Source organism: Vipera berus, assembly GCF_964194415.1.
Source record: "Vipera berus genome assembly, chromosome: 1".
Classification (NCBI taxonomy): Eukaryota; Metazoa; Chordata; class Lepidosauria; order Squamata; family Viperidae; genus Vipera; species Vipera berus.
The window spans coordinates 58,318,481-58,345,752 of record NC_138202.1 but is presented as its reverse complement, the minus strand read 5'-3'; the positions used below and the strand labels follow the sequence as shown (position 1 = coordinate 58,345,752).

Below are 27,272 nucleotides of genomic sequence, written 5' to 3'. Positions count from 1 at the left end.
CATTATTCTGAGCTATAAAAATACTTAAGGGAATTTGAAGTAAGATAAAAAATTTAAAACTCAAAACAGCATGATTGTTGCAGATGTTATCTGGTTGTTCACTGTAATTCTACAGAATTGAGAACCCATCCAAATGCTGGAAACAGAATTTGATGTCAACTTTTTTCAAAAAAAATATTCCCTTAAAAATTGACCTACATGAAAGAAAAATATGGACGTTTAAAGGATATGGCAATTTATTCTTCATATTATATTTTAAAATCTTAAGTTACTCAAAAGGTCTGGGTGCCATCTTTCCCTTTTTGACTTTGTTAACCATGATCAAGATAAAGCAGCAAAGCGACACCAGCAACCCAGAGTCTTAAAAATAGGTAGCTCCTTCTCTAAGTGGTATTCAAATAACATTGCTCAAGGTGGGATGATGGGAGAAAAAAAAAGCAGGCCAAACTTTTTCAAGTGTCACTTGCAGCTGCTAGTGGTAAAGGTAGTGTGTGTGTGTGTGTGTGTGTGTGTGTGTATGTATACTGCTCAAAAAAAAATAAAGGGAACACTTAAACAACACAATGTACTGTATTTAATAGTAGGATGTCTTATCTTGTGTTCCCTTTATTTTTTTGAGCAGTATATGTGTGTGTGTGTGTGTGTGTGTGTGTGTGTGTGTGTGTGGTCCTCGACTTATGCAGAATTGACTTGGGAGGCCGGTGTGTGGTGTAGTTGGTTCACATGGTGTGGTGGGATGGAGGGTTTGTTGTCACTGTGTGTTGGGGGGAGAGAGCACGGGGGGAGGCTCAGCTAATCTCAATGTACACATGTTGTACTTTGACAATAAAGGTGTTATTATTAATTGAGTTCAAAATTTCTGTTGCTAAGCAAAATGGTTGTTGAGTTTTGCCCCATTTTATGACCTTTTGTCCACAGTTGTTAAGTGAATAAGTGCAGTTATTAAATTAGTAACATGCCTGTTAAGTAAATCTGGCTTCCCCATTGATTTTGCTTGTCAAAATGGTAATCACATGGTCCCAGGACAGTGCGACTGTCATAAATAAATGCCAGTTGCTAAGCTCCTATATTTTGATCACATGACCACTGGGATCCTGCAGCAGCTGTAAGTGTGAAAACTGGTCATAAGTCATTTTTCCCCAGTGCTGTTGTAACTTCGAATGGCCACTAAACAAATGGTTGTAAGTCAAGGATTACCTTTATTAGCTTTAAATTTGGTTTTAAATAATTAGCAATTTAATATTTATTAAATGAACATTTTTATATAATTGGTAATTATAAAGTGTGCATTAAAATATCCAATAAATTCCAAACTGTCATATTTGTCTTCTACATTTGTTATTTATTTTGAACTTATTTTGAAAAATATGAGAAAGTAATTTATTTGTATCCTGCCTTTATTATTTTTACAAATAACTGAAAGTGGTGAACACATCCAACACACACCTTCTTCCTATTTTCCCCACAACAACAATGCTGTAAGGAGGGTTGGGCTGAGAGCGAGTGACTGGCCCAAAGTCACCCAAATGACTTTCATTGCTAAGGCAGGATTTGAACCCATGGTCTTCTACTTTTTAGCCTGGTGTCTTAATCACTAAATCAATCTGGCTCTTATTTTCTATGTTATAAATCTAGAAATCTTAAATTGAGAAAACCTAGTGTTTCAGAACTACCAAAATATCAGTTTATTATTGATCAGTAGAATATCTTTATTTTAGAAAATACCAGACTTATTACGAAATTCAATTATTTTAATGTGACTTTCTGTAAAATCTGAAAATCATATATACAGAAAAGCAGAAAGATTTAGAGTATATAGACCAGGGGTGTCAAACTCAATTTCATTGAGGGCCGCATCAGCATTGCGGTTGCCCTCAGGGGGCCGGGTGGGCATGTCCTGGGTGGGCGTGGCCTACTGGGTGGGCGTGGCCAGAGTGCGTATGGCCTACTGGGTGGGCATGGCCAGCTCTACATCGTTCGCATCAAGGGTGCCTATGGGGGCCTGGGCAGGAGTGGGACAGATCTGAGGGTCTCTGGCAGAAGGAGGGCCTCTGGGCCAGGGCCAAGGCAGCGGGGGCCGTTCCCTCACTGTTTCCAGGATGGCTTCGCGGGCCGCATGAAACCACTTTACGGGCCGCATTTGGCCCCCGGGCCTTGTGTTTGACATGTCTGATATAGACCTTATGGACCTTATGGAAAGATAAAGGTGGCACACTCTCTCTCCTAGGGTTCCGGATAGTCTTGAAACCTAATTTTGGTCCCAGACCTGGGTTTGATGTTTGTCACTATTTACTGGCACCTGTACTATTTTGTAGGTTTTGTTAGAGTATTTTAATCAGGGCTGTCTGATGATTTAATGTTTCTTGATGTTTTTATAGTTTTTTAGTTTTTGTAAACCACCCAGAGTCCACTAGAATTGGACAGTTAATTAATTAAGCAATCTAAATAAATAAATAAATTTTATTTATTTTTTTAAAAAAATCTAAACTTATAGTTAAAAATCTAGAAATAAAAATTCTCCCTAGCAGTATCCAATTTAATTTCATTATATACAATGTTAAAAAAGCAGTTAGATCCCAGTGAAGCTAACAAAATAAGAAAATGCATAGTAAACTTGATAAAAGCCAAACGAAAAAAGGCGAGTTGCAAAATGCTAAGCCAGAAGACCACAGCTAGCTGTTTTTATAGAGAGGGGTTTAGTTTTTCTTGAATAATTGATCATTCATACAGTATGAAGCACACCAAAAATAAGAGTACAATGGTTATAGTTAAACTGCACAACCTATACAATTAGTATAAGGTATGCTTTGTTTATGATTTCATTACTATATGTGAAAAACATGTTACATTCACATCATATGGAGCCAAGAATTTTGCTCTAGGGCAGGGGTAGGCAACCTTGGCTCTCTCATGACTTGTGGACTTCAATAATCCAGAATTCCTGAACCGGCCATGCTGACTCAGGAATTCTGGGAGTTGAAGTCCGCAAGACCTCAAAGAGCCAAGGTTGCCTACCCCTGCCCTTAAACCAAGGGTCACTCAATTCCCTGCCTTCCGGAATCCCTAGCAGAGGGAACAACAAGCATGGCCTCTGCTGGGGAATTCTGGGAGTTGAAGTCCACAAGTCATCAAAGGGCCAAGGTTGCCTACTCCTGCTCTAGTGCAACAAAGTGTTTTTATTAGTTAACTAGTATTGTTGAAATACATATTTCTAGAACTATGCATGAAAAATTTGTTGTGTCCAGGTAGATTAGATTTGAAAAATATATACGGATGTCATTTCCACTGTATTTCTGTATTTCTTTTGGTTAGATCAAGAGTCTGCACTGTTTAGTCACTTATTATTATTTTTAAGAGATCATTATTTTTCAAAGGAACGTTACATAGTATAGGCCTCAATTATTCTTGGTTCTCTTTTCCTTTGGAAATAAATGTCTTAAGTTTCAAGTATTGGTAATCAAACCTATTTTAAAACAATCATGTTTAGCACTGTGGAATTATTTACATTTTATAAAGCATAAATCAGTTTAATTTCAGCAATTGCCCTTTTTATTTAACATAAGCAAACAGGTGTGATCAGAGTAGAGGACTGTAATTGCAGGCTAACTCTGCCCACAGCCTGAAGTTTGAAATTGACTCAGCCTTCCATCCTTCCTTTCATTTGGTAAAATGAAGACCCGATTGTTGGGGGTAATATGCTGATTCTGTAAACCACTGAGAGTGTGCTATAAAGCACTATGAAGCAGTATATAAGTCCAAGTGTTATTGCTATTATATGTTTCTTGAGAAAGCTTTGCAGAGATATTGAATGTTGAAATTTGCTGTTGGTAATAAGAGTGGCATATGAGATGGAAGTAAAGCATTATGAATGGAATCCTTAGCAAATGGATCAGTACTAAGAAAGGATATGTTATGTCCCCTTGACTGTTTAATACATTAAGAATAAATGTTAAGAAATACTTGTGGTAATATTAGAAGTGTATTCATTAGGGACATGAACTTGCATATACATTTCTATAGATGACACTGTGATATAATAAGGAATAAAAATCTGCAAATTACAGTAACAAACACCAGGGTTGACAAGGAAAATAGAATGAAGGTTTGCAAATTTCATATAAATGGTAAAAAAACTAACACAAGTAGATGAGTATGTATACCTTGGTAGAATGTTCATTAACAGTAGGAAATGGATGGAGATATTTCAAAATGTGCAAATATTGGTTAAAAGAAGCAGTATTTGGTCTTTTACTTATCAAAAAAGTAAAAATGTCTCTCTATAAAATATGCTATGTCCACTATATGGAAAAAAGAGCTGGATATGACAGGAGAAGCAAAAAATAAGGTGATTTCAATAGGAAAGGGGCTCTTGAGAAGTATGTGGGATTCATGATGACAGTGAGAAGGAATATACTGAAGTGGTATAGCTACATAGAGAGAAGGAATGAGATTATAACTGCAAAGCAAATATACGAGGAAAGGATATTCGTATCATAAAAAGGATAGTGAGAAAGTTGGATGGAGTTGATTAGTTGATTAGATTCATAAAAGTGAGAAGTTTAAGGAAGAAAAGATAATGTATGAACCAGTGCATGAATTGTGGGAAAGCAATGCTGGTTTTTTTTAAGAATAGAAAGGAATGGATAGATGGAATGTTGGAGTAAATTAGTTTTAGTTAAGTTTTTTTTCTTATTCTTATCCCATATCTTTATTTTTTGGCTTTCTATTTATTTCTCCTTTCCTTACTCCACATAATGTTGCTTACCCGAAAAGGGAATAGTGAAATGATTTATGAGCAAATTATCACTACCAATTATTGTTTTCACAATGATTTCTGAATAAACATTTTCCACTCACATAAGTTAAATATGCAAGACTATTTTAATAGTAATTTGAGAAGAGGAAGTTATTCAAATATCTGCTTACCATTATGTAATTCACCTGTAACAGTGCCTTCCCCTTGGGGGCTACCATCTTGATCTCTCCATTTCCAGTCAATTCCTCTGATGACACGAGCACCTGGAACCATGTATTTCAGAACCTGAGAACGAATCAGTCTTCTCTGCCTTCGCAGATTAGCCTCTGCTTCTTTAGCTGCTTTTCCTAAACAGATGTGAAACTTGGTTTATAAACCCTGTTTTGACTCACACACTCTCTCTCTCTCTCTCTCTCTCTCTCTCTCTCTCTCTCTCTCTCTCTCTATATATATATATATATATATATATATATATATATATATATATATATATATATATATATATATATATATATATATATATATATATATATATATATATATATATATATATATATATATATATATATATATATATAATCAGACATTCTAAATTGGCTCAAAGTAGCTGAAATGCAACAAATGCAACCCAGCCGATTATGTCACATTAAAATCTCTTTACGGCTATCAACAAATATTGGGAAAATACACAATTTAGGGGCCCAAATAATAATAATAATAATAATAATAATAATAATAATAATAATAATAATAATGATAATAATGATAATAATGATAATTTTACTTTACATTGCTTACCTAACTGATCTTCGCACACACCATTGACGGTGCCATAAAGTTCAAATCCTGACAGGGAGAGATAGTGTGTCTGCCCACTGGCATTCTTTCCCATTTGTTTAATTCTTATATGTCTCCAACCTTGTTTTTCATCCTTTGGTGACTCTAGTGGCCAGGTTGCCGTTGAACTTTATATTTGGGAAAATTGCAGCAAAAATTACAGATTTTTCTTTTTTTTAAAAAATAGACAAATGAGCAAACACACACACACACACACAAAATAATTACATTTTGGGATTTAAAGCATTAATATTTTTAAAAGCCAGGCACCTTGAAAATAAGGAATCACTTGCTCCACTCTACTTCACAATATAACCCAGTGTATAAAGCCATTAAAAAAAAGAAACTTAAGATCAGGAAGCAAAATAATAAATACTTCCATAAATCACATAAAAGTTCAAGAATGTAAGAAACATTCCTGAATTCATTAGTACCAGAGATTATTGTTCATATATTTAGTCAGTTCAGAATGTTTCATAATATTATTGGCCTAAATGTATAGTATTACCACAAACTCAAAAAGAAAATGTATTTTAAATTTAATTAATATAAATGAGCATGCAAATGTAACAAAAGACAAACATACCCAGGTTCATTTAGACTACAGTCATCAACATGAGTGTATAAAGTAGTCCAGTTCTGTCCGTCCTTAGAAACTTGAAAAACCCAATTTCTGAGAGCCGACCGTCCATAACCACGAGCATGGCGCAGTGTGTAAGCTGATGGTATCACCCAAAGACCAAGATCTATTGCAAACCATGCATTTTTATCATCATTAGTATGACAGTTTAAAGCTGAACTCTCATGGCTTAAGATGTCTTCTAAACGACCATAAGGCAGATTTCTTCCTTCTGAAGATGTAACTACAACTAGCCCATAGGCAGCTGGATTTACCCACTCATATGCTGTTCTACAAGAAAAAACAACATTAATAATCATGAAGAATATGAATCACAATCCACAAGTTTAAAGCAGAACAAATTCAAAGTCATTTTATATAATTCATGCAAATGTAGTGTTATATTTTCATATTTTACATTTCAAATCTAATGTAAAACTAATCATTGTTACTGATGAAAGAATTAAATTCAAACATAAATATTATTGTATTTAATCAGTTTAATCTTTTACATTTCCCAACTTTAAAAGAATAAAGTGAAAACACATGAACAGTGTAATAGATACCAACTGTTTTTATAAAAACTATTAAAGATATGTTTAAATTGATTAAATTCCTGAAATCTTACTTGGCATTTGTTCCAATCCAGTAAATAATTCCATTTTCATCAAAATCATGCTGATGTCTGAAAATAAATGTCTGACCTTCCCGTAGTTTTCGTACAAAAACAAACGAAGCTCTATCAAAGTCATACCACTGCTTTGCCACCTAAAAAAGTATGACGGTTACTAAAGCATCATGGAATACCTGATATTTGCAAAATGAGTGAAAAGGACTTTGCTCACCATTTTAAGAAGATATTGTTCTAAAGATTCTACTGTTGCCAAAGGCTCCATTTTCAACATTCGACCCGTTCGGTCTATCAAAGCTGTTTCCCCAGAAGCACGTTCCAAGCGAAATCGTAGCCGTCTCGTTAGTATCTATAGAAAATGTAAAGTTTTACTTTAATTTAATGAATTCTGAAACTTACAATTTCAAATTAAAACAAGTATTCCTATACTGGAAATTGAGAACTAATTTCAGTACGCATTACACACATACATCAATATGATAGTTTCGATGTAATGTCTTTTTCTGAAATAATGAACACATTTGTTCTTTATTGATGCAGCTTATGAACAACGAACAAGAAAAGTTAATCCTGACAAAATAATACAAAAAAGTTTAAGGAAGAAGCTTTGCCCCATCTTTAATTCAACCTATAAAAGTTAATTTTCATTGGGGATATTTTTCTATACTAAAACCTAAATCCCTATACCAGGCGTGTCAAACTGTCAGCCCGCAGCCTGGATGCGTCATAGTGAAACCATGCCCACCCTTGCCGGCAATGGAAAAAAGTTGCGATACATCGCAACATCATGTGACGTTACAAGTTTGACACCCCTGCCCTATACTATGAAATCTAGAATATTCGGCACTTTAGCTGAATGAGAACTCCTGCAATTGCAGAATTCATAATTACTCTGTTGATGATAATTTGCTTTCAACACTTTCAAGACTACACTTAGCCCAAACCTACAATTTACATATGTAATCATAAAATACAGTATTTTTGAGTTGTGCCTGGAAATAAATTAGAAAGATACCGGTAAGTACAGTTCCTAATATCTTCTGAAGAGCAGGAAAATATACAAGAACACTTTCAAACTAGTTCTTCCAAAGAATATAACAACAAACAAGTCAGATCTAACATATCTATTCCAAACATAACTGGAAGATTCTATCATATGCTCCAATAATAAATACTGATAATTAGCTGAATATTACCCAAAACATGTAATGCAGATTTTTTTTTAAAAAGGGAAAATAAGTGTTTCACCACTCTCTTGCATCTAACCTGATTGTAAATATGAATTCATCAATGTGCCTACTGACCTGGCTAATCTTTATCTTTTATTAAAAAAAGGGCAAGGACAAGGATCCTAGCCTCATCTCTAGACTATATAAATGGAAAAATATCAACTCTAGGTAAAAAAAAGAGCAAATTTATATCATCTGAAACTTTATCAGCTGTAGCATCCAAATCAGTTTTTTATAAAGGCTGGCAGGTAAGAATGAGGCCCAAATAATTCCCAAGTTATGGAATGTACTTGTGCAGGAATTGCACCTGGCTTCCCCACTGTTTCCTTCACAATCAAATCCCTTGTTTTTAATTGTTAAGTATCTGCACTTATTTTAATGTTTGTCTTTAAATGTGTGTGTGTGTGTGTGTGTGTGTGTCTGTCTGTCTGTCTGTCTGTCTATCTATCTAAAATCATATATCTGTTAACAGAACCTCATCTACAATATGATGCACCAGATGTCCATAGGACTGCAAAATTACCTGGAGATTATATGATGATCCTGGTGAATCATACAAATGTAATGGAAGCCGTTCAATAGATTCAAGTACTGCTATCAATTTTCGAATTAATGCAATTGCTGGACGGCTATGAACAAAGAGAAAACAAGCACTATAAAATATTTGAAGAATATATTTTAAAAATGAATTCAAAGTAGACACAGTGTACAACATACCAAAGTATCAAACTACATTTATTAGAAAATATTGTTTGCATAGCTAAACATGGGGAATCAAAAATAAGGGTTTTGTTGTTGTTTTTAAATGGCAGTACTCTGCAAAGTGGATGTGAAACTGTAGCAATAATCCATATATACTGGAAAGGAGAAAAGCGCTGCTCTAAGAAATGGGCAAATTCAATCAATCATTGGCTAATAAACATTTTTGATGATGTAATTCAGTATGTGTTTTTACTGTTGGGAACATTATAAAATGTTTATCATGCCATAATACATTTGTAATATGTTCAGTGACTTTAAATTACCTTTCATCATCTTCATTTTCACTGAAAGCTGTTTTGAACACATTTATTCTTTCCACTAATTGACTACAGTCTTGTTTCAAATCGTAATCCATATTCTAAGATAAGAAAACACTATTTAATGCTAGCAAGAAATAACAGGACACACACTAAGTATGAATGAATCTTCATCAAACAGAACATTGGTTAGAGCCACATATCATGCTATTAAAATTTAAGAGTTTTTTGCCTTAGTATGTTAACCCAGGCAATTATAAATATTTCACGTGTTTTGCACAATGCTTTTATAAACTACAAAATCTTGAAAAAAACACTAAACATACTCAAGGAAACAATAAAAAGTTTTAAATTCAAAGAAAAATAATATAAAATGAAAATTATAAAAAACTAAAGAAGAAAATAATTTATTTTATATATTAAAATTATCACTAATCGCTATTAGTAATACCATAAAATACTGAAAAACAGTCACTACAAAATATTATTGTAAAATAGCATAAAATCTCTGCCTGTAGTGCATATTGCTTCATTCTTTGATAAGTAGAAAGTATTGTCTTATTCACAACAGGCCACACATTTCCAAAAGCCATTTCTTAACATCTGGAATATCATTTCCCCAATTTCTCAATATACTTCTTTTAGCTGCTGACATCATGGCATAATGTGCAAACCATGCCACTAACTAGGACTGTATTGCTAAGCACATTTGATTTGTGCTTAGATTGTAAGCCGCCCTGAGTCTTCGGAGACGGGCGGGATATAAATGGGATTAAAATAAATAAAATAAATAAATAAATAAATAAACAGTGTTTCATGCGTACAGTCAAATGTGCACGAAGGGGAGCTTATTTAGCTTGACAACTCCAGGGAGGAAATTTGGGAGTAATAGATTGAAAGACTTTTCATCTCACTATTCTTTAGCACTGAAAGGATCCCAAAAGCCATGTCAGGCATAAACTATTTCTTATGTCATTTAGGAAGCCTTGGAATGTTTAGTCTCCGGAAATAAGTTATCTTAAATCTATTAATCAAATTGAAAGACATTCCTGGCCATCTGTATTCATGAAAAATACCAAAAATATGACCTACCATATAGATTTGACTTATTTGACACAGCTCCGTAGTTTTTATAATAATCATATAGCTCTAACCCACAGGTCTGCAACCCGCGGCTCCCAGTCCTCTGCCGTGTGCAGTCCCAAAAAAATAAAATAAGTGGGACTAAAAAAAGTTCAATCAATTCAAATATGCAGGGTAGGTGCATATCTCGCCTTGGCTCCACATGCACGCATGTACGCGCATGTGCACACATTTTTTGCGGCTCCCAGTTTTTCGTTTTGTGAGGCAACTGGTTCCGAGTGGCTCTTTCACTGTTTCAGGTTGCTGACCCCTGCTCTAACCTAATTGTCATTATATTATCTAAAACAGGACGAATAAAAAAGACTAAAAATTTAAACTAAAGTATACAGAAGTAGTCCTCGACATGACCCCAATTGAGCCTAAAATTTCTGTTGCTAAGACAGTTATTAACTGTTATTAAAAAGAGCCTTGGTGGAGCAGTGGGCTAATGCCTCCTTAAGTAACACCAGCTGCCTGCAATTAGTGCAGGTTCGCATCCCACCAGGCTCAAGGTTGACTCAGCCTTCCATCCTTCCGAGGTAGGTAAAATGAGGACCCAGACTGTTGGGGGCAATAAGCTGACTTTGTAATAATGCCGCTTGGGGGGGGGGAAAGCCCTAATAAGCAGGCTTATACATAGAATGAAGGCTACTGCTAAGCACATTGATTTGTGCTTAAATTGTAAGCCGCCCTGAGTCTTCAGAGAAGGGCGGGATATAAATGGGATTAAAATAAAAAAAAATTTAACTGACTTTTCCCCCATTTTACGACCTTTCTTGCCACAGTTGTTAAGTGAATCACTGCAGTCGTTAAGGTAGTAACACAGTTGTTAAGTGAATCTGGCTTCCCCCATTGACTTTGTCAGAATGTTGCAAAAGCTGATCACATGACCTTGGGGCACTGCAACCATCATAAATGCATGCCAGTTGCCAAGCTTCAAATGGTCACTAAATGAATAGTTGTAAGTCGAGGACTACCTGTATGTATTTGGACTGAACATTCCATATAGATTAATACAGAATGTTTCAAAAATCCTTGGTACATTTTACCAAGGAAAAGAAGCAAGAGAAAGTATATTCCCGTTTCTCGTCTTCTCTATAGCACAGTTATAAATACTTTCTGTACTGCCTAAGATACTTAGAAATTTATGTTGGCCAGATATAGTGGTTGATGGATAAACCTGGCTCATTTTTTAAAAAAAATTAAACATATCTTCTATTGAAGTTATATTTTTATTTAATAGATTTATATTCCACCCTTTTAAAAAAGGTGTTGGCAGTTATTATTTCTGCATTCTTCCAACAAGTTGGTAGTAAAATAATTGACAAAGGTCAACAGTATATTATATAGCAGAGTGAAAATTTGGATTCTGCTCTTCCGAATCCTATACTATACTAGTCCCACAATAAACTTACATTATTCAATACAGTAAGGAGAGCCTGCACCAAGCCACTACTGCACATTTCATATGGTGAAATTGTAGTTTCATCCTTCAGCAGGACAATTAAATTTTCCAGAGCAGTCTTCATTAAATCTCGCCAAGTGTTTTCTCCCTCAATAAACTAAAAGAGAATGAAATAGTAATTCTTCCATTAATGATACATTATTCTACACAGCTGGTCAAATTACACGTAAGAATTCTACAAAATCAGTCTTTACTGTATATACGTAATATGTGGAATATTTTGTGCCGCCTAAATTTAACTTAGATTAAGTATTAAGAGATCATAAAAATGCTACACTGTATCTCTCCAATATATTGGCATTAAAATCATATAATCAATTAAAAAAGAGTACTTCATGATATTCTACAGAACCAGGAATCATAAATAAAACATAAACAGCATTAATTGAAAAAAACTCTTTTTCATGATCCAAGAGGAAGTTACAACAATTCAACCCTCCTGGCTTGACAGAACAAGGTTTGCACCAGTTTTCTAAAAATCAAGAGAAAGGGTGGCATCTGTACACTGTGGACAGATGCTATTCCAGAGAAATTAGGGCAGCAACTGCCTGTTAAGTAATTATCAAGGTCCCTCTTACAATATAAACAAGTATTTCTGGGTGTACTCATCACTTTAAGTTGTTAGATGAGGTGTATATATAGTCCATGAATGTTCTTCATGGCAGCTCCATGTAGAATATGTTACAATAGTCCAATACAGAGGTGACTAAGACATGAGTGACTGTAATTAATGCCTGCCATTCCAAGAAAGGTGACAACATGCACACAATATGAAGCTATATAAAGGCTGTCTTGGCTACAGCTGCTGCTTCCTCTTCATGCATGAACTGTGAGTCAGCAAGAGTTCCCAAATTTTAAATCCAGCATAACTGTGAGTCAGGCAACATATAAATGTAATAAACAAATAAACACTGTTCAAACTTAACAATGTAATTTTGCTAAAAAGAGCAGGCATACAAACCTATCTTGCTGGGCTGAATGTCACTCAGTTCTTTCCCATCTAGACCTACACAGTATTTTATCACCATTACTTATTCAGCCAGAGGCCAAGATATACAACTGGGTATAACTGAAGTCTTCAACACCCTCAATTAATGAGCTAGGGTTCAATTCCCCCCACTCCCCAAGAACTCTTGCTTCAAGAAGGAGAACGATTATAATACAATTTCTCCTACTCCTTAAACCTTTAGACAACTGAGAAGAATAGTATGAAACCTTTACCCGGTCCTCCGAGAGATCAGCACTGTGGTTAATGCCATCCTCATGCTAAACCAAGGCCTGAAATGTTTCTCTTTTTTGCAGTAACAATCCAATTACTTTCTTTGAAACATTACAAACTGGACACTGGAAATAGGTCACTATTTGTTCAGTATATCTGGGTTGGCTGGTGACTCTTTGAAACAGGAGTTTTAATTTCTCAAATTAAAATTATCTCGGGGATATTTCCAAGATATCTAACCCATGCAATAAACGGCTAGTGTTTGAGAAGGAGAATTATATTTGAATCAAGTGAATGTCAACAGAAAAACAACTTCGTCAATATTTCATTTCACTAATGAAACTTGCCTGTCTGTTTGTATGAAGTTCCCATGAAGACTCTAATTGAGTTGCTATATTCCTGAGCGTTACAACTACACCTCTAGGCATACTTTCAACCGCTTTAAAATGATCATCATATAAGTCTCTGGCCATAGTTCGTACCTGATTATTTAGAGATACAAAATAAGTAATATATATATATGGTATATACATTCACATATACATTAATAATTTTCTGAGGTTTCTGGATATGTTTTGTTTACAAAAGTAGTACATAAGAAAAGTATTACTTAGCAAACAATAAGTCAAACTGTCAGTGAAATCTGATTATACATAATCAGTATATTAATACACACTGTGCAATCGCTCTTAACTCCTCTCGTTAGAAGATACATTAATCAATAAAAAGTAGATCATGCTATATCTGAATTAAAACTCCTAATTGCTAATCACCTAAAAATATTGAAGGGCTACCAGTTAGTTTTAGATTCCAGAAAATGATAAGCCAGGAATTCCAATTTTAGATTCCAAAGAGTTGTAAGCGATGAATTCTAATATGAATTAATTTTAAAAAATTTTCAATTTAGAGTCCCAATGTAATTTTACAAGCAGCACTTTTTCTAGGCTGGTCAAATCATCAACATCTGTGGAATGCTTCTTCCAGAGGAGTCTGAGATTGTTAAAAATATTTTATACTTCAAAAACAGTCAAAGCTGTTGAAAGATCTTTACTTTTTGATTTTACCTTTTGCTTTAACAATTTTAATTTAACAACAAATTAAAAGTGGTAAAGCAAAAGGTAAAATCAAAAAGTAAAGATCTTCCAACAGCTTTGACTGCTTTTCAAGTATAAAATATTTTTAACAATCTCAGACTCCTCTGGATTTTTTAAAATGCGCATACATTTAAATTTTTTGTAAAAGTCATCATGAATTCAGATGGAAAATGTACATATCCTTTCTGCAAATTGAAAATGCAGAGCTCTACAGGTGTTATTTATAATATAGTTTCTCAATCAAGTCAATGAATTTTTTTCCAGATCTCTTTTTTTTAACAGAACCAGACCCTGCATCTCTATCTCTAACTAATCCTCCCCAAAATGGCTATAGCACTACTCTGATGGGTGTATGAAAGCTCTGCTATTTCTGATGCTTTTTGCCAGGTATCTGCAGGTAAAGTATGTCTCTGGAACAGATAATATACACCTAGCTGATATACACCTCCACTAATATAGATATGTTATATGTGATGGTAACAGGCACTATGTCAGTTTAGCCCTATTCTCTACTCCTGAGTTATTGTATACATTTATTTAAAAAGTCAGTAAGGTTTTCTTCTCTTTCACAGCTGAAGTTACTATTTAATTTCTTTTAAAATTTAGGCAGGCTTACTGTTTGAAGTATATTTGACTAGCAAACAGCATATATAAGAAGCAATTAAAAATGAAGACATTTAAACTATTTAAAATTGGCAGAAATTATCCCGACCTTTTGTTTTGTTTTTTCCAACTTGGATTTTAGTTTTCTGCCCCTTTTTCCAGTCCAACCAGTCACAAATTCTGATCCTGAAAAACAACAGCTAAAAATCAGGTCACCAATGAACCCCAATATAATATAGTTGTTTCCTGTACAGATGAAGCACGCATAATCAAGAATCCTTCCCTTAATGTACATAATTCTGGATTTGTTAATCCAATATTCTCTACAAACCAGATACATCTCACAGAGAACAGGAATCCAGCTGCTAAACCAGACAACTGCAAACATCTATCTTTCTCTTCATTATATATAACTGCATACTCACCTAAAGAGGTTTCAGCTGTAAATGAGTGTTTAGTTCCTCTATTGGACTCAAAAACAAAACCTGGTAGATCTTCTTTTAAGATTGTAGCTTGCTGACCATCTGAATTATGAATAGCAATTTCTCCTTCCTTTAGACAGGTAAGAGACCAATTTCCTACTGTAAGTTTAGCAGGTCCTGGGGCTGATAAAATTGGCTGGCTGGTTGTAGATGGCTTTACCTGACTCCGAGCCCGTTGTAACTTCTCTAAAAATTCACTTCGGCTTTCTATTTAAAAAGAATAAAAAAATAATTTATATTTAATTTCATATTTAATTTAGCTTCCATGAAAGAATGTATCTCATGAAACAAGTGCAAATTTAGATTTTGGATTCAAGTTCTCAGGACTGTTTAAACACTGATCAGATGATATAATAGTATACAATAATAAAACTTAAGAGGGTCAACATAATATTTACATGCTTTGGAAAATGTTCTGAAAAAAATTAAATGTGATCAATTTATTTTTAAAACAAAGAAACCAAATTAGGCAGTTGAGAACTTATTTTTATTGACAGAAATCCCACCACTTTTCAGTTTGATATTAAAAGGAAGCATTTAAATTCTGAAAGAAAAAAGGATTGGATTGGATAAGAAATGAAAAGAAAAGAAAAAAATCTAAGATATTTTACAATGACAACTTATTGTGAGAAGAATTTAGATTTTTTTTAATCTGCTACAATAGCAAACTATATAAATGTAATATGCTGCATAATTGCATAAATTGTTTTTGTATGTATACAAAAATATACTTACTACAGCACAAATCTTAAAAACTAGCTTCCATGAAATATACTCTACAGAAGACTGCATTATCTTCAACAGTCATTAAAATATTCAGTCCAACTAAGTTTGGCTTTTCAATCATATTCCAAATACTTATATTTAAGTACCTTAACAAAGATGATTCATATCCAAGCCCACGCCATTATTCAAGGAACTAGTAGCACAATGGAGACATGTGAAACTACACATATACTTCCAGCATTAAGGCAAAACCTTTATACTGAACACCTCCACCCAAAGATTGGTTTATGGAAAGCAGCATTATGTGATCTACATAAACAGCTTCCAATGTGATCTACTTACTATACTATAAAGATCTCCCACCTATGTTTTCCACCTAAAAGCTGATGGACTATTGTTGATTGTTATTGTTATTTTGACTACACAGCTTTTTATTTCTAGGGAACCTTTCAAGGGTTTATAATTTACTGTTTTTGGTGGTCTATTTTCTCTCGCAGAAAAACACTGAGATTCCCACTTTTGCCAAGATTCATACACAGGGCTAAGGCATACTATGGTTTCATTCGTTTTTGGCTTAGTGCATAAAGGACCCAGCTCAACCTATGGAATGAACAAAGACATAACCCTACCTGAAAGGAATTGAAAACATATTTTGAAGTATGCAAAAATGTAATGAAAATACTTCTCAGAACTAGAATAGTTGTACCAAATTGTGAGACAGCTATTTTATTCAGACATACTAATTCCCTGCTCCAGCCAGTCTAGCAGAGTCTGTCTCCTGTACTAGGTGAGTATAGGACTAGCCTTGAAGCTAGATCAGGGGTAGGCAACCTCGGCTCTTTTATGACTCATGGACTTCAACTCCCAGAATTCCTGAGCAAGCTTGGAAGTTGAAGTCCATGAGTCATAAAAGAGCCGAGGTTGCCTACCCCTGAGCTAGATGGTTGTTCAAACACACTTACACACCAGCACCACCTTGGGAATTAAAGTATTTCCTAATATTTCTGAAACTGAATTCAGTTACTAAACACAAAATTATTCAGAATCAATCCTCACAGTATTCTTTTAGCTTCACATCATGGGAAAAGTCATTTCCTGAGAATTTGAATCTTCAATTATTTTACAGCAAACCTATAGTTCCATTGCACACTATTTTTATTATTTCCTAATATTTAAAAATTAGTTGTTGCAATTATAAAAAACTACTAAAAGGAGACAGCAGGCAATATCTATTAAGTTTAAAAATTACAGATGGCTTAGTAAAATTCAATATGAAACATTTCTGCTGCATGTCTGTCACAATTTCAGTTTGGCTGAGGAAGTTTATACTACTTATCACACATACATGCACTTCATTCTGCTAGCCAGATGCAAGCCACATCATTCCAATTTCTGTACCTGGAATGCAGTTTATCATTCTTAAACATTATCTTTAATGATTGTTTAATATTAGTATGCATGGAAAAGAAACATGAAACATGAAACTACGATGTTCACTGAACAGAGTTACTAGAAGTTACTGTTACATGCCAATTTGACAAAAGCATCACTGACCACCTTCCACCTGTTTACATCCTTTACTATTTAGGGAGGCAATTCCTGTAAAACAGAACATCTCAAAATCAAACATATAAAAAGTAATTTGTAATTAACTCTTTAAAATATTTCTGGAGAACGAGATTGTACCTGAACTGTCAGATCCTCCTTCAGGACTACCACTGGAATACATTGTAGCTAGCTTCCCATCCAAAATAAATCTGAACCATCCATTGCTTCCATTTGAAAGTTCAAGGGCTGCAGCATCACTCCAAATATACAGGCAGTCCCTTCCTCTAATAATTGACCAATCTCTCCAGTGATAGGGTTTACCCTGCTGCAATTCTTTGGCATCTTCTTGAGGCTCATCTTCCTGTAAATCAAGATCATTAGAATACTTGAACGTACATATATTTTAAAAAACACACACCAATTTTAATGCAAACTAACTCAATTTGCACTTTCTGAAAATTACAAGTACAAATTTGCAGTTTTTACTAAGTTTATAATGCAGTCTATAAATAAAAAACTACTAGAGAAAAGACCAGACAAAATGCATGTATCATAAAGATTAGCATAAATGTTCACATAACTTATAAAAAATAACAAATTGATGAAAAAGGGAAACCTTTTACTGGTAAATATTAAACTGAATGAAAAAGGAAACTTACATTACATTACATTAGCATGTTCATAAAAGTTATGTTTCACTCTATATTATGCTACCGTATTTTCCGGCGTATAAGACAACTGGGAGTATAAGACGACCCCCTACATTTCCTGTTAAATTATAGGGTTTGGGCTATACTCGCCGTATAAGACTACCCCTCTTCCAACGCACACCAAATAAAAATTAAAAAACATCAGATTTGATTTTAATATGGTAATTTTAATTCAAATGCTTATGACATGCAGGTGCTTAGTAGGAAAACTGTCACTTATAAACATAAGGCTGTTTGTCATCAAACATGTAAACATAAAACAGTGCAAGTGGATTAAACTATAATAAGAATAAGAAAAAGAAAAAGAATAAGAAGAAGAAGAAGAAGAAGACGAAGAAGAAGAAGAAGAAGAAGAAGAAGAAGAAGAAGAAGAAGAAGAAGAAGAAGAAGAAGAAGAAGAAGAAGAAGAAGAAGAAGAAGAAGAAGAAGAAGAAGAAGAAGTTGGAGGGGACCTTGGAGGTCATCTAGTCCAACCCCCTGTTCAGGCAGGAAACCCTATACCATTTCAGACAAATGGCTGTCCAGTCTCTTCTTAAAAACTTCCAGTGTTGGAGCATTCACCACTTCTGGAGGCAGGTTGTTCCACTGGTTAATTGTTCTAACTGTCAGGAAGTTTCTCCTTAGTTCTAGGTTGCTTCTCTCCTTGATTAGTTTCCATCCATTACTTCTTGTCCTGCTTTCAGGTGCTTTGGAGAATAGCTTGACTCCCTCTTCTTTGTGGCAGCCCCTGATTCCAGCAACCATTCCCTATTTTCCTAATTCACTTTTTCACTTTTCCTAATTCACTCTAAAGCTTTCCCTGCGCAGAGCCTTAAGTAACACAAGCTGCCTGCAATTAGTGCAGGTTCGCATCCCACCAGGCTCAAGGTTGACTCAGCTTTCCATCCTTCCAAGGTAGGTAAAATGAGGACCCAGATTGTTGGAGGCAATAAGCTAACTTTGTAATAATGCTGCTGGGGGGTGTGAAAGCCCTAATAAACAGGCATATACACAGAATGAAGGCTATTGCTAAGCACATTGATTTGTGCTTTAAATTGTAAGCCACCCTGAGTCTTCGGAGAAGGGCAGGATATAAATGGGATTTTTTTTAAAAAAGACCAAATGGGAGATCCGCTCCAGGTTTTCCAGCCATCCCGCCCAGTTCCTGAGTCAAATGTGTCCTTAGAGCTAAGCCGCTGTTCTGGCTGCTGCCTTCCCCACCTGCCTTTCAAGTTAGGATATACTACAGCTGGTCTTCAACTTTAGAAGAAAAGACGCCCAGACCCCAGCCTGTAAAAAATCACAGACTGCAGCTTCTTCTCCAATTGGTCCCGCTTTCCCTGCGCAGACTAAATGGGAGATCCGCTCCAGGTTTTCCAGCCAGCCCTGTCCCTAAATTTTCAGCACCTGGCGTATAAGACGACCCCTGACTTTTGAGAAGATTTTCATGGGTTAAAAAGTAGTCTTATACGCCGGAAACTACGGTATATAATATAGATTTCTATCTAATCAGTTATAAATGATAAAATACAGCAAGATTATCTACAGGCAACATTCTTGCACGAGACCTCTGAATTTCAATAAGCAACCATAATTTGAAGAAGCACTATGATATATTTAAGAAAGTACATCTAAAAAGCACATTATGGATATATTTCAATTCTATCTTTCATATGCTTTCTTCCATGTATAGATTAAGAAGCAGAAACATTTATAAAATACAAACCAACGCATTTTGCAAAGCTTCCTTTTTGGAAAGTAAACAATCAGTATAGTTTTAGGGTTCATACAGAACAGAGTATTAAGTTTTCTTTAACATGGTAGCTTTTGGACCAGAACTGTATCATTTACCAATCAGCATATTTTAAATGAACTTAGAAAAATTAAGATTATATTGTATTGTATTGTATTGTATTATATTAATTATATTGTATTATATTATATTAGAATGTTCAAACTATCGCACCACTGCACTCATTTCACATGCTAGTAAAGTTATGCTTGAAATCCTACAAGCTAGACTCCAGCAATATGTGGATTGAGAACTACCAGAAGTACAGGCAGGATTTCGAAGAGGCAGAGGAACTAGAGACCAAATTGCCAACATACGCTGGATCATGGAGAAAGCTAGGGAGTTCCACAAAAACATCTACTTCTTCTTCATTGACTATGCTAAAGCCTTTGATTGTGTGGATCACAACAAACTGTGGCAAGTTCTTAAAGAGATGGGAGTACCAGACCATCTTATTTGTCTCTTGAGAAATCTATATGCAGGTCAAGAAGCAACAGTGAGAACTAGACACAGAACCACCGATTGGTTCAAAATTGGGAAAGGAGTCCGGCAAGGCTGTATACTGTCGCCCTGCCTATTTAACTTATATGCAGAGCACATCATGAGAAAGGCAGGGCTAGATAAATCAAAAGTTGGAATTAAAATTGCCAGAAGAAATACCAACAACCTAAGATATGCAGATGATACCACTCTAATGGCAGAAAGTGAAGAAGAACTAAAGAGCCTCTTGTTGCGGGTGAAGAAAGAGAGTGCAAAACTTGGATTGAAACTTAACATTAAGAAAACCAAGATCATGGCATCTGGCCCTCTCAATTCCTGGCAAATAGATGGGGAAGAAATGGAGGTAGTGACAGATTTTATTTTCCTAGGCTCCAAGATCACTGCAGATGGGGACTGTAGTGAAGAAATTAAAAGACGCTTGCTCCTCGGGAGAAAAGCCATGGCAAATCTAGACAGCACACTAAAAAGCAGAGACATCACCCTGTCAACAAAAGTGCATATAGTCAAGGCTATGGTCTTCCCAGTTGCAATGTATGGCAGTGAAAGTTGGACCATAAAAAAGGCTGCGCACCAAAGAATTGAGGCCTTTGAACTATGGTGCTGGAGAAGACTCCTGCGAGTCCCTTGGACTGCAAGGCGATCAAACCGGTCAGTCCCAGAGGAGATCAACCCTGACTACTCTTTAGAAGGCCAGATCCTGAAGCTAAAACTCAAATACTTTGGCCACCTAATGAGAAGGAAGGACTCACTGGAGAAGAGCCTAATGCTGGGAAAGATTGAGGGCAAGAGAAGAAAGGGACGACAGAGAATGAGGTGGATGGATGGAGTCACTGAAGCAGTAGGCGTGAGCTTAAATGGACTCCAGAAGATGGTAGAGGACAGGAAGGCCTGGAGGAACGTTGTCCATAGGGTCGCGATGGGTCAGACACGATTTTGCAGCTAACAACAACAAATATTGTATTGTATTGTATTGTATTGTATTGTATTGTATTGTATTGTATTGTATTGTATTTATTATATTATATTATATTATATTATATTATATTATATTATATTATATTATATTATATTTATTATATTATATTAATTGCTTGCCTCTACCTTACAAGCTTGGTACATTAAACTATCTCAGCATAAACTGCTTCTCTAGCAGACTTTACGACTAATTCCAAGATTTCTATTTCAAATCAGCATGTATTTCATCACTAAAAGTTAAGCCTAGGGTTCTATAGTTTAACCCTGAGGCAGACAACTGCAATGCCTGAATTATTTTCTTTTCCAATGGAGCTCCCTCAAAATATGACTATTAAATCAGCATAGTTCCCCTCCACACAGACAAATATTCAGAGTTGTAACATAACATTGTGCCGTTCATTTTAGAACCAACTTATCAGAATTAAAGAAATAAACTTTCCCAAGCATGTTCTGAAAATCTAACCTGCCCTCAAAACAGAAATATGAGAGAACATCTTGCTACATAAATACAGACCCTCTTGCATGATACTTTACCTGTAAGCAAAGCAAAGCCATTTCTAGAATTCTCTGCATTTGTCACTGAATTCAATAGTTCAAAATTTCAAACATTTATTAGAACTATGGCTAAATACTGGATTAAATTCTTACTTTCTCTGGTTTAGACTCTTCTTCATTCTCATCATCTGAAGATGGTCCAGCCAAAGTTGATACTTTACTTATTACACCAAGTCTAGCAAGCTGGTCCAAGAAAAGATCACCTCCTTTATCTACCAAATCTCTTATGATCTGCAAAGCTAATAAATGGCCATCATCATCATCCTGCAAAAGTAACACAGAATGAAAAAATTCCTCAGCAATTTCTTCATGATTTGATGTACAATTAAAATTACCATAAAAATTAACATTGATTACATGAAACTGACAAACAGAAATTCTTAAACAAGCTGGTAGTAATGATTATTCTAACAACCTGAATGCTAGGAATACTCTGGTATAAAGGGGCACACAAATCAAAAGGTTTTGGGCTTCTTTGCACAACAAACTAAAACAAAACTAGAAGTTTCATCTATCATGGAAGCAGTACGAAAGTAACACCAATCCCAGTTGCACAAGCGAAACAGAATAATAAGAGTTGGAAGGTACCTTGGAGGTTTCTAGTCCAATCCCTTGCGCTAGTAGGAAATCCTACACCATTCCAGACAAAGGTTGTCTAATCTCTTCTTAAAAACCTCCAGTGATGGTGGACCCACAATTTCTGGAGGCAAGCCTTGTATTTTTGTATCATTCTTATATGATATATGCAAGGTATAGATAGTCTCTGTTTAGCAACCACAGTTGGGACCAGCAACTTGGTCCCTAAGTAGTCATTAAGTTTGTAAGCCGCCCTGAGTCTTCGGAGAAGGGCGGGATATAAATGGAATTAAAAAAATAAATAAATAAAAATTAAGTGGAAAAATCACATAACCACAACTGTGCTGATGATTTTACTTCAACTTTCCTTTTCCGCCCTTTCCCCACTTTTTGGAATGTTTACCCAGTCGCTGTAATAATTAGCAAGAGGGGAATTGCTTGACATTACATTCATTGGAGAGAAAGGGATTAGAAGAGGGTAAACAGATACACAGTAGGGAATAGATATTGCAAGGACTATGATAGCAGTGGCTATTTGCCTGGCAACTTTGGACTGTTTAGGAGGTAAACAAAGCCAGAAAGTGTGAAAGTGATTGAAGTCTTGTCAGTAGCAGTAGGGAGCTGGCTAATTAAAGCAAAGAACTGAGCTTGTTTTCTTGGGGTTAGCATCTTTTGGGAAAGCACTGAGATACAGAGAAAAAAAGCTCAAGAACAGATTGCTTGTTAAGCAATCTCTCTGCAAGGGACGGTAAAAAAAGTACTATATCGGTGAACACGTGACTGAGAGAGATGCTGCAAAGGTCATAAGTAGTTACTTTTTCATCATGTTCATAATTTCAAATGGTCATAATTTCAAAATGCCCAAGACAGCCACTAAATGAGGTCTACCTGAAACTTGCTCAAAATTACTTTCAATTGATACCTCAGATGGGATTAATCCAAATTAATTCACTGAGATATATCTTCTTGATTGGAGGTGACTGAAATTTTATTATTAATTTCTATATAATCTGTATACTTTTATAGCACAAAATTATAGACATTCAAAAAATGAGTTGCAAAACATTTTGAATTTAAATTTAATTTTGTGCATAAAACAGCTGTTTCATATTAACACTATTTGACCATTTGAGAAGCTTAAATACTTCCAAAATAATTGAAATTGCCTTTTTCAAACTCACAACAGACACGTTCAAATTTATATTGTTTTGCACATTGCTAGAAGAAAATAAAATATATAAAAATGAAGTACCTCTTGATCTAGAACAGTAGCAGTAATCTCAACCAATACTGTAGGTAAATTATGTCCAATGTCTGAGTCACAAACTTCTTTGAGAAGAGCTTCAGAACAAAAGTGAATCATTTTCCTGATGAGAGCAAGACTTGCTTTTCTATACAAGAGAAAATAGCATATTTTAAAATTAAGAGGAAAAATATTTCTGGGAATTACATACTAAATTTTGAATTTAAAGCCAATTTACTTGCTTTATATTACTCTCAATGGAAATCAGATTTTTAAACCAGCCAGTTAAGAGCTATTCAGAGCCATACCATTGCTCCACTCCATTGCTATTTTCTCTTCTCACACAAGGTTACCTTCCTATGCCTTTATAGAATAATACTGGGATATAAGCTATGACAACTCAAAATCAACCTTGAGTATTAGGGTAACAATAAGCATAAACAATATGGTAATTTGAGAGAAAGAATCAGTAAGCTGAAAGTGGTTTTTTTAGTCAGAATAATATTAATCTGATTCTTATGGCATATTTCAATTCACATCCATGAAAGAGCCTTTTTCTTCTTTTTACCTTATTGAAGGCAGCATAGTTTGCTGAAATGTCTGTGCAAATACAGGTAACAGTCTTTTCAAGTATATTGGTGCCATTTCTGGATCACCTTTGGGCTCATTTGATTCTTCTTCATCTTTGTTGGCATCTTTCTTTTTCTTTTCATCTCCTTTGTTAACTGGACACATCCAGTCACCTACAATTTGTTTAAAAAAATTTCTATCAAAGGTTTATAAAAAGCATTTTGATTAGTTGTACTGATTAGTACAAACTACTTAGACATTCTGAACTGAATAAACTTCACACCATTTTCTGACAGAATTCAGAGTTGAGTATAAGGCAGAAACACTCCTGCTTACACCAGTTGATTACCTTTGTCTGGACTTTCTGGTTCAGTTTTCAGTAGTTTCTGATTCTATCAACCATACTATTTTTCTGGAGCAGCTATAAGACTTGAGGAAACTGTGTTCCAGTAGTTCCAGGCCTTCCTCAGTGGACAGTGCCAGTCGATTAGACTATTGTAAAGTGATTGAACAGGACTGCCTTTAAAGATGACTCAGAAACTGCATTTGGTATAAAACGCAGTGATCACTGTGTTAATAGGCCCTATATGCTAACAGCACATTATCTCTGCATTATGGGACCTGTGTTATATAGACCCAGTTGTTTCTGGGTGCAATTCAAAAGAATGGTTCTAACTTATAAAGCTCTCCATGATTTGGTGTTGAGCTACTTTCAATACCATGTAATTTGACTGGAACTGAATTACCCCAAAATTACTTTTTAGTTCTTTACTTCTGTGAAGTTAGAAAAACTGAGATCAGAAGGAGACATTTTTCAGTAATGGCACTTACACTGTGGAACAGCCTCTCCCAGGAAACTAGACCAGTTATAACACTAACACTAACAAGAAGAATAACAACAATTTATATGCCACTCAACTCCCAGTTCTTACTGGGTGTTTTACAATATGAATATCAAAAACATTATTTTTGTTATAGAAGCAAATTAAAACAGAACTTTTCTGAGGGCATTTTAAATATAGTATTTTGAGGGAATTCCATACATATGTTTACATTGCTTTGTTACTATTTTTAATTCTTGTAATTGTATTTTTATATTATGGGTACTATATGTTTAGATACTTTGTCATATGTACACTGCAAAGAGATGCTCTAATACAGAATAGCAGTTATAAAATCTAATAAATTAAAAAAATAAAGAAATATTTAGAAAAAAATACATATTAGCCAGTTCATACATTTGACAACTGGTACCATAAAAAGGCAATCATATCATTATTTCAATTATCATGCTGTTGCCTAGCAATTGTATTACTATATCTGAACTGCAGCTTCAGAAATGTCAAACTGAATTAACAAAATTTCCTCCCCAAATTATGCTGAACATATTTTTTCCCCTCACAGTTCAAATCATGCAACGATTTATACCAGATGAAGGCTCATGATTCCTATGTTGTTTCAGAACTGTCAAGGCAATGGTAGATATCACTGATTGGGACAGTCAGTATTTCAAACTATAAACAATAACCAAATCAGTCTAATTACATTTTACAATATGCTAACTGAATGCATTTTGATATTCACATATTTAACTTGAATGTTAAGAAAAAATAGATTAGCAACTTTTCACACTAACCTGGAGACTGAAGAATAGCGACTACTTCACTATGTCCTCTTTCACGAGCTTTGTCCAAAGGAGTTTTTCCATCTTCATCTCTCAGATCTGGATTGGCACCATGTCTCAAAAGAGTCTATAAGGAATCAAATGTTTATTACTAAACTTTATTTGAAAAAGATTTAATTTCACGCGGAAAAATACTAGATCTTGCTTAATGTGAGGTCCTGCCTCAGCTAATCCTCCCAAGAAAGCAGAACTCTTGAAACAGGCATCGTTTCAAAAGGAATTTTTATTGAGAGGCAGTGATAGCAATGTACATATTACAAAGTATGGAGTTTGGAGATATTTCAGATGATATATGAAAATAAATTTAAATCACTGTAATTGTGACAGCTGGTAAGGAACCTATCAGTGAACAAAACGAGAAGCCTGAATGAACAGGTGCATCATGAATGAGCAATCAATAAAACAAAATTCTTTCAAATTGTACATCACAGGAAGTATTTGATATACTTAAATCAAATTTAGGTTCGCTTTAGAAGGGAACATTGGTAGGTTAATTTATTTCTATTGTTGCATTATTTAAAAAAGTAGAGCAATAGCCAAATGGTTACTATAAAATTCACCTTTGCTACTTGTGGTCTTCCAAAACATGCTGCATAATGTAAAGATGACGACCTTTGACCCCTGTTCACATCAGCACCCCGTTCACAGAGAAATTCAACCTGTTTTACATAAGAACAACAGGTTAGGTTTATTTATACATTCTCCCCATGAAAAAATGTTAACCCCATTATTTTATTCCATGTTTACCATTTCTTGAGTTCCAAAAGCTGAGGCCCAGTTTAACAGGGTCTGTCCTACGTCATCCATAAAATTCACTTCAAAAGCTGTGGAGAAGGGGGAAAAAACTTGCTCTATTTAATGACATTAACACAACAAACATTAATTTTCAGCTTGTATCCTGCACATCATGCAAACCTATAAACTCTTTTTTTTAAATTAAGACACACAGTGGTACCCTGATACTTTTTGATGCGAAAATGTTGTCCCGGTACTTGTTTGTTTGGTACTCAACACACTGTGATAGGAAGAAGTGGAGGGCCGTGGGAATGGGCAGAAAGTAGGCCATGCCAGGAAGGTCGCTGTAAAAGGAAGTGGGGGATGGCCACAGAGGGCAGACATGTTGGGAAGGTCCCTGACACAGGAAAAGGGACAGCAGACAGGAAGTCTTTCCCGGCTGAAACAAAGGGTAACATGGTTTCTTTGGTACTCCTTTTTAGTACCAAAGTACCTCCTTAGTACCTCCTTTTAGTCGCGCCTCCCAGTAGCAATTAATGTTGAGTACCGAGGTACCACTGTATAGTCAGTCCGATTAAAAAGTCCTGGTCAACTAAAACCTA

General features: G+C 35.0%; 1 protein-coding gene and 1 long non-coding RNA gene across 8 annotated transcripts in view; one reads left to right on the top strand and one right to left on the bottom strand.

Moving 5' to 3' along the window:
* Nucleotides 1-27,272, bottom strand: part of HECTD1 (HECT domain E3 ubiquitin protein ligase 1) — a 71,336-nt gene that overhangs the window by 26,272 nt on the left and 17,792 nt on the right. For 4 of the 7 annotated variants that reach the window (XM_081339980.1, XM_081339984.1, XM_081339986.1 and 1 more), the window contains exons 7-25: nt 26,683-26,759; nt 26,496-26,594; nt 25,888-26,002; nt 24,250-24,424; nt 23,691-23,829; nt 21,956-22,126; nt 17,489-17,711; nt 17,357-17,401; nt 15,020-15,283; nt 14,704-14,780; nt 13,245-13,379; nt 11,629-11,775; nt 9,098-9,192; nt 8,596-8,701; nt 7,058-7,192; nt 6,841-6,980; nt 6,180-6,503; nt 5,555-5,721; nt 4,927-5,103 (exon numbers count right to left, since the gene is read on the bottom strand). In XM_081339980.1, coding sequence (XP_081196106.1) covers nt 4,927-5,103; nt 5,555-5,721; nt 6,180-6,503; nt 6,841-6,980; nt 7,058-7,192; nt 8,596-8,701; nt 9,098-9,192; nt 11,629-11,775; nt 13,245-13,379; nt 14,704-14,780; nt 15,020-15,283; nt 17,357-17,401; nt 17,489-17,711; nt 21,956-22,126; nt 23,691-23,829; nt 24,250-24,424; nt 25,888-26,002; nt 26,496-26,594; nt 26,683-26,759 — 2,811 coding nt within the window. The remainder of the gene's footprint in view (nt 1-4,926; nt 5,104-5,554; nt 5,722-6,179; nt 6,504-6,840; nt 6,981-7,057; nt 7,193-8,595; nt 8,702-9,097; nt 9,193-11,628; nt 11,776-13,244; nt 13,380-14,703; nt 14,781-15,019; nt 15,284-17,356; nt 17,402-17,488; nt 17,712-21,955; nt 22,127-23,690; nt 23,830-24,249; nt 24,425-25,887; nt 26,003-26,495; nt 26,595-26,682; nt 26,760-27,272) is intronic. The other 3 variants (XM_081339981.1, XM_081339985.1, XM_081339982.1) reach the window with 2 other exon arrangements.
* LOC308666998 lies at nt 18,274-18,525 on the top strand. The gene is made up of 2 exons (XR_014026207.1): nt 18,274-18,328; nt 18,427-18,525. It is a non-coding gene; the product is annotated as an uncharacterized lncRNA (long non-coding RNA).